This window comes from Eschrichtius robustus, chromosome 7 (genome assembly GCF_028021215.1).
Source record: "Eschrichtius robustus isolate mEscRob2 chromosome 7, mEscRob2.pri, whole genome shotgun sequence".
In the NCBI taxonomy this organism is placed as follows: Eukaryota; Metazoa; Chordata; class Mammalia; order Artiodactyla; family Eschrichtiidae; genus Eschrichtius; species Eschrichtius robustus.
Window position 1 is genome coordinate 110,381,495 of NC_090830.1, and position 12,332 is coordinate 110,393,826.

A 12,332-nucleotide genomic window follows, 5' to 3' on the forward strand; every position below is an offset into this window, starting at 1 on the left:
CCCAGGTCACCTGTGTTGTCACTGTTGACTTCCCTCCCTAAGACCCCTCAATCTGTGCCCTCATGGGCAGGTGTGGCAGGAAGGAATGGGTCTGTTCCACTTGGAGGCCCCACCCTGGGAGTGGTGAGTTCCATGGCGAGGTGCCCTCGTCCACTCAAACTTGGATTTCCTTCCTGTCTGGTAGAGTGAGACCCATTCTTTTTGTGATCAATGATGAAAACAGCGTGAGGATTCTAATCGGCTCTCCTCTCTGGGGGATGATGAAGCCAGACAAGGCCCTGGGAAAGGGGGCATCAAAGGCAGATGGAAGTTGGTGGCAGCTATGGAAAGAGGATGGCAGCTAGGGAGGACTGACTGACTGAAGACATTTGCCTCTTTTCACAAAGAATTTGAGGGAGAGGATGGATGTGGAAACACAAGGGCTCTGTGGGTCCTGACTCCATCAATTACCAGCTATATAACCTTGGGCAAATCCCTGTATCTTCCTGCACCTCAGTTATTCCCAGTAGAATGGGGTTGATGATATTTAGTTACACTTGTCTTTTCTGCTCTTTAGGCGGTGGCAGGAATTGAATGGAAAGTAAAGTATTGCTGCTCTGAAAACTCTAAGGCAAGGTCCTCAACTCTGGTTGCACTTTGGAATAACCTGGGGGAGCTTTAAAACACAAGAGTAAAAACCAATTCTCTAAGACCCAAACCAAGAGATTCTGCCATCTGTATTTTCCAATGAGCTTCTGGTAATTCTAATATGCAGCCACGACTGAGAACCACTTCCCTCGGGTTGTGCTGTCCAAATAGCTGTACCATTTAAACTTAAATTAATTAGAATTAAGTAAAATTTTCAATTAAGTGAAATTCCTCAGTGACACTAGCCACATTTCAAATATTCAATAACCACATGTGGCTAGTAGCTGCCGTATTGGACAATGCAGATATAGAACATTTCCATCATCACAGAGAATTCTATTGCCTCTTAAAGCATGGTCTGTGGACCAGCAGCTTCAGCATTACTGGGAGCTTGTTAGAAATACACAGTCTCAGGCCCACACCCAACCTATAGGATCAGAATCTGAATTTTAACAAAACTGAACAGAATCTCTAGGGTTTTCATTAAAGTTTGTGAAGCACTGCTCTGAAGCATACATTCTACTCATTCATTTGTTCAACCAATATTTATTAAATGCCTGGCATGTGCCAGGTACATTCAGGTGTTGGAGAGTGATTAGGGAAAAACATAACAGTGTCTATCATTCTAGCCAGAGGAAACAGACATTAAGCAAGAAAACAAATAAGCAAACTCATTTCAGAGAGAGGTAACAGGGGAATATGCTAGAAAGGCACTATGGGGGGAGGGCGGCTACTTTATATTGAAGGGGAGGGTCAGAGAGTGTCACTCTAAGGAGGGGACACTTGAGTGGAACTTGAATGACATGGAGCTGGCCAAGGGAGGATGTGGCGGTAGTATGTTCTGGACAGAGATAAAAGCCAAAAATGCCTTGATAGTAGGTTGCCAGATTTAGCATATAAAAATACACAATGCCCACTTAAATTTAAATTTCAGTTAAACCGTGAATAATTTTTAGTATGAGTATATCCCAAATAGTCCATGGGACATGCTTATACTAAAAAAAACAAATGTGTGGTTTTGCTGAAATTGGAATTTAACTTGCATCCTGTATTTTATGGAGACTCTACCCGAAAGAAAAACCAAGAGGGCAGCAGGGTCGGAGGGACACGAGGAGGTGCAGTGTCACTGGGGTAGTCAGGGAGCAGGGTGCCATGAGGAGGGGTAGGACAGAGAGCAGGGCCCAAATCTTGGGCTACACAAAGGCAAGTTTTAACAAACAAAATGGTCAGTAAAGGACTGTACTGACCACTGTCGTTTCTTCCCCTCGATGACGTCATTGGTTTTACCTTCCTGCAACCCTGTGGTTTCTGGGAAGGGCTTCTTGGAAGATGAACAATTGTCTGGGCTGTTACACTTGGGTGGTGCCTGGGGAGACCTCGGACCACGGTTGACCTGCCTGAGCATAGCGTGCAGTATATATTGTTTGGTCTGAGCTTTTAAGTGCTCTTTCCCTGTTTGTTTGTTTAATTCCTGTGCTTTTGTATGTGATCTCCTATAAATCTCCCTCTCCTTAAGGACTATGTTTGACAACTTCATTTCCCCCCAACTGGAGACATTTCCCCTGCTAAGGGTCAAAAAGACTAATTACCCTAAACTGAGTATTGGAGACACCCTCAGGCTCACACGTGACCCAGCAGTGCATGATCTCGGCCTTATTAATAGAAGAATGTGATGAGAACAGAGCTGTGCACAGAAGCAGTGACGTCCTCCAAGCCCGACTGTATTCCTGTCTGAAAATAAACTCCTGACCCCTTTAGCCACAAATGGGTGGAACCTCATGGTAGAAGAGGCCATGCGAGATATTCTATTCAGAGAGAAACCTAGGCCCTGGGAAGATCATGATTTGCCAAAGGACCCCAAATTGATGATGGAACTTGGACCAGAACTCACAGCTCCGAACTCCCTTGGTGCTCCTTCTACCCAAGTTGGGCTTGATGTCAGAGGATGGAGGGTGGGAGTGGGAGAATTGTGGGGGGAGATGAGAAGGGCAGCAAAACATCAGCTGAGTCTCATAAAGTTTCTTAACACTTACAAAGCACTTCCCTACATTATTTCATTTGAGGTAGGTATAATTTCCATTTTGCAAGTGAGGAACCTGGAGCTCAGAGAGATTAAGTGACTTGTTCAAGGTCACACAGCTGTTATATGGCAGAACCAGGATTCAGACCCAGATATTCAGGCTCCTTGGTCTGTTTCCACCATAACCTGGAAAAAATAGACAAGGAGAGAGCAACACGCTGGCCACCAGCGTTATCAGAGGTGAAGGGCAGGCAGTTGGGAGGGCAAAGTGGCCTGAGAAGTCAGGAAGAAGACTGCTTTCCTGGAGCCAGGTTGGGCACTTTCCATGCGTAAGCTCCTTCCATCATCACATCCAATTCATGAAAAGGTATCATCACCTGCACTTTACAAATGATAAACTGAGGTTCAGAGAGGTTAGTTAAGTGGCCATCCAGCTGGTTAGTGACAGAGTTGGGGCTTGAATCCACACCTGTCCGACTTGAGACCCTCAGCAGGTCCCCCCTGGGGTTTTCTGGGTCAGTAGAAGTCTGCAGGATGAAACTGGACATGAGGGAGGCACGGAGAACATGCAAGGATAAAGGACCAAGAAGGCTTACGGGTACAATGAAGGACCCTGAGGGTGGTCCGCATGGCTCTCCCCTCTGCTCTGTAGGCAGATATTGTCCCAGAAGCATTAGCCAAGTCCCCTCATCTTTTTATGGTCTGTAGGTTTGCTTGGGGGCTAAACTGGGGCTCTACCTGTATTGCTCTGCCCTTAAAACTGCAGTATTCTGGCCCCCTCACTTCTCTGGACACCTCTCACAGGGCCTGCTTCCCTCTGAGCTGCCCCCCTCCCCCAGGACCACCAGCATTAGGCAGGAAACAGAGCTGGATTGCCTTGTTTTCATGTGGGAACTTGTCCCATCTTCTCTTGCCTCCCTCCCCCACCCCCAGCCTCCAAATTTTGTTTCCAAAATAATTTGAGGTTTTTCCCTAACTGAGGGTCCCTGATTGAATACCAGTGGGAAAATCCCTACCAAGTCTCCCCTATCTTTTCTAGTCAACCATCTCATTTTTTCTCAGGCAGCATCACTGACAAGGTTATCATTTTCCCCAGCACTTAATTCAGTGCCTGACTCATAGTAGGTTCACAGTAAGTCTTTCTGCCCTGAACTGACAGCACAAGGGAGAAAGGGGTGGGATTATTCTGAGGGACCGTCATTGCTAAAGTTTCCCTTGTTTAGACATCTTTTGTTGCTAATGAATCTCTCAAGCCTGGCGTCTGGGACATTCCTCTGAAGCCTCCCCATTAGACGAGTCGCTGGATGACCCGCTTGTCCCCTGGGGGAATGTTGGGAGTCGGCACATCTGTTCCAGGGCGTCTGGGTTCCCATGTGGTCAGTGCAGCCCGCTGCCCACCAGCCAGCTGCCACGTTGCTTCTTCTCCTCGCCTTCAGCCGGGGTCTGCAATCGCTGAAAAACTGATGAAAATTTAAGTCCAATGGGACATAAAAGTACAGTCAGGAAATGTAAGCTATATTTACTCCTGGCAATAAAAGACCAGCATCTGGGGCGTGTGGATGGAGGGTATATGGGGATTATTTCTGTTTTTGCAAAATTTCTGTTCATCTGAAAATATCTCAAAATGTTAGTTAGATAGGTAAACAAAATGTTTTGCAACCAGGTTAAGTGAGATAGAACATGGAGCCAATAGAGGCAGGGAGTGGAGTAGTTAAGATGAGGGCTTTGGGGTCAGGGAGAGTTGGGTTGGTATCTTGCTTTCCCACTTAAGAGCTCTCATTCCTTGAACAGGTTACTTAACCTCTTCAAGTTCCAGTTTCTTCATCTGGAAAATGGGGATTGTTAATGTTGACCTCCCTGGAATATCAGGAGATTAAATGAGATAAGGCATGTACAGCATTTAGGATGATACCTGAGACTTGGTAGGAAGAGGGCAAAAAGAGTCAGAAAGGACAAAGTCCTCCCCTTATCCAGTCTCAGAGATTTCTCAGTCACTGCCGTTTAAGGTCCTAGATCCCACACCAGAGACCCACTGTGCGGTTGAAACCAGCCCCTGGCTTCAACCTGAAGTTGCCCATGTGCTGAAATAGGCCAGGGCTGCCTCCCATAGAATGTTTCCTGACATTCCCAGCTGGTCACCTTAAAGCGCCAGCAGGAAGGTGCTTATAGATCCTTCTTAGCTTGTGACCTCAGGGCCACAGTCTTTCATTCGTTCATTTAACAAGACTTCATTGGGTAAGGGTGGAGGGAACCATGGACTAGATAGTGTACTTGGTGTAGTGATATAGCATGGAACAAAACTGACCTGGTCCTTGCCTTCCAGCTGCTTACATTCTAGGAACTAGTCTTTCCCTATGATTTTCTCTGGCTCCCCTCCCTTGGCAACGCCCAGCCTTGGTCATTCCTTTGGAATGCAACCCCTCCTTTACTGTGGCCTGCAGGCAACTCAGGCTTACGGGTCACAGAAGGCAGGGACATTGACAAAAGCTGGCAGTTACTGGGCCTGACCGTTCTTTAACTGCAGTCCTAGAGTAAAATTCGGACTTGGGAGCTTGGGAGGAACCAAGGGTAGCCAGTGGTGTAAAGCTAAAACTGCCTATCTGCGAGTATTTAAACTCCAATTGGCCTCCCCAACCCCATTCCATGTTCACAGTATTTTTTAAACTAGTCTCTGCCCTATACTCTCTCTTCCTTCTCTGTCTGCAGTCCCTATCAGTCTGAAAAACTTTTTCCAAACAGCTTTCCTTCTATAATCAGATATGCCCTCTGCCCTCTACCATCCTACCTCACCCTCGCCCTGCCTCTTGGTCTGGGGCTGTGATACCTATCCAACTCCACCAAGAGTTCATGCTTCCTAGCATCTCAGATACCGAGCAGTCACAGAATTAGCATTAGCAAACCTGGCCGCCCTCCCTATGTGGCAATTTTCCCACTCATTTGTTTTACAGGAAAACTGGAGTGATAATTCAAAACACAGTACAAATTGAAGGAGGAAGAATTTCACCTTTCTTACCCTCTTTCACATTCACAGCTATCTCAGTAGACCTCTCACTTGTGAAAACTGTTTACCTTGAGTGTTCTCAAAAATTTCTATTTTTTCCCTTTAGAACATTATTTCAATATTATTTATTGAGAACCACGTGTGTTTTACAACCTATAGAGAAAGTCTTATATATTCTTCACAAATAAGACCTACAGTATACAAAAATATGTAACTAAACACATACAGAAGGAGGGGCTCCAGTCAGTTCTGTATGGTGAGATGCAGCTTCAGAGACTGTAAGACTCAGTCTCTGAAAGGTGAAGTATGTGTGTGTGTGTGTGTGTGTGTGTGTTTCGTCAAGAAAAAAATTTTTTTAAATTATTTTGTGATTTTTATATCATGAAACATGTTTCCACAAAGCCTAAAAACTTTTTAAAAAAAAAGTCCAGGCTCTGGACTCAGAGACAGGCCAGGTCTTACTCTCCTTTCCATTATGTAATTGCTCATAGAATTGGTATAAAAATTAAAAGAGATAATTGATATAAATTGGTTACCACAGTGCCTCAATAGCTGGTAGCACAGGCTGCTAGCTGTGTGCCCCCACATCTGTTCTTCTCTTTGTTTTAGTAATATAACCCTGATTTTTATCTGGGCATATAGACTCCCTTACAGCTAGGTACAGCCATGTGACTAGGCCAGTGGGTTCTGAGCAGAAGCATTGCCTGTGATTTCTAGGAACTCTCCCTAAACAGAGACACTCTTTGTCATCCTTATGCCTGTCATTGGTCTGGACTCTAGATGTGATGGCTGGTGCCCCAACTGCCATATTGGAGCATGAGGAGGAGGGCCACACTCTGGGGATGGCATTGCAGAGAGCTAAAGAGTCCTTGATGAGCAGGGAGCTGCCATGCCAGCACTGGACTTCCTAAGGATTTCTTTTCATAAAATATAAATTAATTTTTCTCATATTTAAAGCATTATTTTTCAAAGTGAAGCTAATCCTAACTATACTATAATTATTATTGTCATCATTATTTTATTAGCCCTAGCCCACAATCAGTCTCTCTCACAGATCCCCTCTTTAGGCCATTAAAAATAGCCTAAATGTTATCAATAGTACAAAGAATTTTGCCTTGGTTCTGATCTCTGTGGCCAACACAATCATGTCTTTAATGAAGGGGTGCCTGGGTCCTCCCGGCCCCTGATGGCATGCATGGCATCACCACTGTTTTCCCTCCTTTGATTCCCTCTCTTTCTGCATTCCTGATTCTAGGTTTTCCCCACTTTCCATGGCTCTTCTTGCAGAATTCTCAACTGACTCACTGAGACTGAATCACCCTGAAAGAGGAGAAGGATTTGGACTAGGTAGAAAGGACGGGGAAGCATTCCAGGTGGGAGAAAACATAAAAGGGGAAAGCAGATGGAGCATAATTTAGGGATTAGAAGGGGAGTGGCTGAACGTTTCTGCTGAGGGTGGTAGGAGATAAGATTGAATCGGGAAGGCCGGTGGGGCCTATGGAGGGTCTTCAAGGCCCAGTAGAGGAGTTTGGACTTGATCCTGGAAGAAACAGAGAGTTACTACAAGTTACTGAGCAGGACAGTGACACAAGGCAAGTGATGTTTCCAAAGGAATTAATCTGCCTGCAGTGTGCAAAACAGATTGAAGGCAGGAAGAGCCTGGAGACAGGGGGACCAGTATAAATCTTCCACCCAATAATCAGTTGGTCAAACATTGTCAACAAACTTTGAAAGGGGTCATATGAAACAGCAAAATTAAAGTGTAATGATTTCAGTTAAGCAGAATAAGAAGTCTTAAACAAAGTCTTTCCCCAGAACTTCCCACACAGAGAAAGTAACCAGCTTCCAAATAGCAAAAACGGGTTCAGTCCTTCTGGAAAACAATTAGGCGCTATGGATCAAGAGCCTTAAGAATGTTCACATGCTTTGACCCAGTAATTCTACTTCTAGGAATGCTAGGGAAATAATCCAAACTAGAGAAAGGGGGAAAAAATGCCTGGAGATCTTAAACACAACACTTGATAATAGCAAATCATTAGAAACAATCTAAATGTTCAGCAATAGGGGGATGGTTAAGCAAACTATGGCTCTCAGTTAAATGTTACCCAGGCATGAACTCCAAAGGATAAGAGGACCAGGCAGATGACACAGAAAATGCCCATGACATTAATTTGAGGAAAGCAGGATACAAAATATGAGTGTATATCACACAACGGATAGCCCCAGTATAGAAAAAAATCAGACTGAAAAGTAATATTCTAATCACTCCCATTTGTTTCATTAAAGTGGAGGGACTGTAGATTTTGTTTCTTTTCTCTTCAAAAAAATTTTTCCCCCAGTATGCTTTTGTTACAGCTATACATTTAATTATAGGGAATGTCAGGAGAAGTCTTGCTTTTCTATTCATTCTGAATTGTTTGGCTTTTATAAGAATGTGTTAAATATGTATGACTTGTATTTTTTTAATAAGTGGTTTTTCAAAAAATATATATTAGTAAATGTGGGGAAACCATAAGAAGTGCTCATGTCATCACAGGCAGATACTTATATTCATCTTCTCTATGATGTGGTTTTTAAAAACATTATAGGCTTTAGAGTGTGGGGGGGCCCTGAGTTTAAATCCCCCTTTAGCTGGATGAGCATGGCTAGGTTATGTGTGAAGTAGGGAATAACGCCTTCCTTGCAAAATTATTGGAGAAATCAGTGAGAAAATGTACAGAAATCTCTGAACACAATGCTCTGCATTTAGGAGACACAGAGCAACGGTGGCTGTAAATCTCAGAAGCTGTTATTTTCTCCCTTCTGTGGTTTTCTGCCTCTCGCAGGCAGGCAGATGAGAGTTTAAGGGGTGACCTCTGAGGAGGGAGACAGGAACCCTGAGCACTTCCCCCAGCCACCTCCTGCCCTTGTGCTGCAGCCACCCTGGCTCTTCCCCACTCTGAGCCCACTGGGCAATCTCTTCTCCTTTCTCTGCCTTTGCACTGCTTTTCCCTCTGCCTGGACCACACTTTTATGATGGTGTGTAATGAACCAATTATAGAAGACAAAGTGTATTTTCAAAAGGAAGTTTTTTCTCCATATACTCAGCCAGCATGTATTTAAGAATGGTTTTATGTTTTCAACATTTAGGTTGCAACATAAAGTGGCCTTTGTTTGCTTAAATCATTCTGTTATAGCTCCCTTGACCCCTGGTTTTATGTAAGTCCCAGTTTACAACCCTGTTCAAAGCTGCACAAGTCCCTTTGAATGGTCGCTGGGATTAGGAGAGAGACCGAGGGGGAGGAAGACAAGGATGGCTTGGAGACCACCTAGGGCAAAGCAGATTGATGCCAAAAATGATTTTGGGGGATGCTAAATGACACCACTAATTTTCCCAACATCCTGCTTAATAAAACTTTCACACCGAGCCATATTTTCCAAGTTTCTCAAGGACTACTTAAGTGGGAACCCATTCAAAACCTTATTAAAGTCCAAGGAGATGATGTTTATTGGCTCTGCGTGGACTGCTAAGCCTTCTGGTCTGTCAGGGGAGGCCTTGCTCCGACTTTGGTGTCCCCAGCACACTGGGCACTGAGGCTGTGGGAGGAGAAAGAGCCTCCTTCCTTCCCCGCCCTGGATTCTGTTCTTGAACCCAGGATGTGGCCAGTCTGGGACTAGGAACACTGGATTTGACTCTTTTTTTTTTTGGCAATTAATAACCACCATTTATTGAGTTAGGTTAGGAATCCAAGATTCAAAGCCAGGGTTTGCTGGATTCCAAAGCAGCCCTATTACCATCACACTTCACTAGATGAAACTCAAGGCCACTAACATTGGGTTTTTACCTATTCACAGCATTTACTAAAATTATAAATAGGTTCTTGTCCTCAAGTCTAATAGCAAGGAGAGAATACTAAGTAGGTAGTCAAGGTTTTCATTTTAAATAAGCTTGCTACAAGTATTATCACAGAATACTGAAGGCAGGGGGATGGGATGTGATCAGTTCCCTACTGGATGTTTACCACATCCAATTAAAAATATCCAGGAAGTAACAAAACCTAAAATGTGCTCCAACTAGACAAAGTAGCTTTAAAATATTCCTATTAATATGAAGCAATAAAGCACTGATGACTAAGATCTGATTATGGGTTGCCTGAGTTTGAATCTTTGCCCAACACTAAGCACATGTATCCTCGGGCAAGTTACTTGTGCCTCAGCTTCCTTTCATGTAAAACAGGCAAAATAAAACTTTTCCAAGTTTTTTATGAGTATGTTATGTAAAGTGCTTAGAATGCCACATAACATATTGGATGCTATAGAAATACTTATCATCGGTTTAAATAAAAAAGGTATTCTAGTTTTTAACACTCTTCTGAGCCCTGCTGCATGAAAGGTCTAAATAACTCAGAACTAGCATGTAACTAGTTTAACAATGTATTTTTAAGTAGTAGGCTTCAAAGTTAAGTTCCTGATCCTCAAAACACAGCTACTTAATTTATGATGCAATTATGAGTAATCAACTTTTCCTGAGCTTAACTATAATGCAACAGATAACCTTTCATTTATTTATTTTAAATCCTTTTTTCATAGGAATTTAGAGACTATTTTCAAACTAGTGCAAATATATATATATATTTTTTAAATTATTAGCACCTTTAATTATTATTTATTTATTTATTTGGCTGTGTTGGGTCTTCGTGTCTGCGCGAGGGCTTCCTCTAGTTGCGGCAAGCGGGGGCCACTCTTCATCGCGGTGCGCCGGCCTCTCACTATCGTGGCCTCTCTTGTTGCGGAGCACAGGCTCCAGACGCGCAGGCTCAGCAGTTGTGGCTCACGGGCCTAGTTGCTCCGCGGCATGTGGGATCTTCCCAGACCAGGGCTCGAACCCATGTCCCCTGCATTAGCAGGCAGACTCTCAACCACTGCGCCACCAGGGAAGCCCGTACAAATATTTTATAAATAATATCTGGCAGTTTATTAACCAATGGAGTATATTGCACAACAAACTACCTCACATCTTTCAGGAAGAAAAACCACTAAATTTGAAAAGTAAAGACGTCACCCACTGAATTCGGACACAAAATGTGCTTTAAATATTTGTTTGGGGGAGAAGTATTTGCTTCTACTCAATTAAGAGAAACATTTATACAGTCTGGTTCTTTTATTTTCTTTACACCCATCATGCCATAAATTCATAGGGAATGGGCTCCAACAGTTCAGCCTCCTTTCCATTGGTTCTCACGAAGTGTGCTTCTCTGGGTGGAGCAGGCTGGCGCTTCAGCTGAACCCAAGTACCTTTCTCTTTGGCTTCCTTCTTTTTCTGATCATTTTCCTTCACCCGTTTCAGGAAGCTATCTCGGCTCTTAGGGTGCTTAATATGCTCGATATGCACATTAATTCTCTTGGCAAGAATCTTGCCCTTAACTTCTTTGTTTACAATGATGCCAACAGCATGCTGGGTAACATTGTAGACTCTCCCAGTTTTGCCATGGTAACATTTGTGGGGCATTCCTTTTTGAACAGTGCCCATTCCCTTGATATCTACAATATCACCTTTCTTGTAGATTCGCATGTATGTGACCAAAGGAACAACTCCATGTTTTCTAAAAGGTCTAGAGAACGTGTAGTGGGTGCCCCTCCTCTTTCCCTTTGTGTTGGTCATTTTGGCGAATTACTGGAAGATGGTGGTTCCAGCTGAAAGTGTATGTGACTCTTGCACCACAGATTCTGCCCCTCCGAGAAGAGGGAAGCTAAGGGGGATGGTCACAGGAGAGAACAAAGCTGGGCTGGGACCGTGTTCTTTTTCCCTTGGGGCTACCGCTGGCCCCTTTTGCCCTAACGCTTGCTCATAAGTCATCCGGTTTCATTTTCTAGTCTGAGTGACACTGTGACGTGAACTGACTTAGAACAAAGGCAGGGGCCCTGTCTTAGGTGCTGTTGTAGTCCCAGCACCAGTCACCTACTGGACGGTCAGTGACTGTTTGATGAATAAAGGAAGGCATGCGTGTGTGAACAAATGGATAAGACTACTTTTCATTCACTCCCCCTCTGCCTAAGTCTTAGCCTCCTTGGCAGATGAAAAATTATGGCTACTCATTGCTATGTGTCAAACCATCTTTCGTTATTACTGATTTTTAAAAGAATTAGGACTTTAAAAGAAAAAAACCCTAGAACATTATTTAAGCACACAAGAAATCTGAATTCTATAACCGTGTGGAACAGAGCTGCCCAGTGAACTGGAACCTCTCTGCTGACCTGTATATGGTGAGAGAGAAAAAGTCTATGTTCTTGAAATAAAGAGAGAAAAGAAGGAAGGGAGGGAAAAAAGAAGGAGAAAGAAGCAGAGAGAGATTGAGAAAGAAATTTGCGTTCTGGTCCTATGGCCCTGACTGAGCCACTCGTGGCTTTGTAACCATAAGCCTCAGTTTTCCCATCTATAAAATGAGATGTTGGACTGGATGAGTTCTCAGACTTTGTGAGGACATCAGAATCACTTGGGGCATGGGGAGAGGGGCAGTGGACGCTGTTAAACATGCAGATTCCTGAGCCCCACCCCCAAAGACTTTGACTGGGGCCCTGGGAACGTGCATGTTTAACAAGCCCAGCTGCAGTTGTTTCAAGAGCTCACTTGGAGAAAACAAGACCCGATGGCCTCAGAGAGGATGTGGCTCTGACCCCTCAAGGTGGACAGTGGAACTGGGAGGT

The 12,332-nt window shown here is 44.0% G+C and overlaps 1 protein-coding gene across 1 annotated transcript; it reads right to left on the reverse strand.

Annotated features, from left to right (window-relative positions):
• Positions 1 to 10,790: 10,790 nt before the first annotated feature.
• LOC137767759 (large ribosomal subunit protein eL21-like) lies at positions 10,791 to 11,306 on the reverse strand. The gene has a single exon (XM_068549008.1). It carries the CDS (start codon positions 11,287 to 11,289, stop codon positions 10,807 to 10,809), a length of 483 nt encoding a protein of 160 aa, XP_068405109.1. The 5' UTR covers positions 11,290 to 11,306; the 3' UTR covers positions 10,791 to 10,806.
• Positions 11,307 to 12,332: the final 1,026 nt, after the last annotated feature.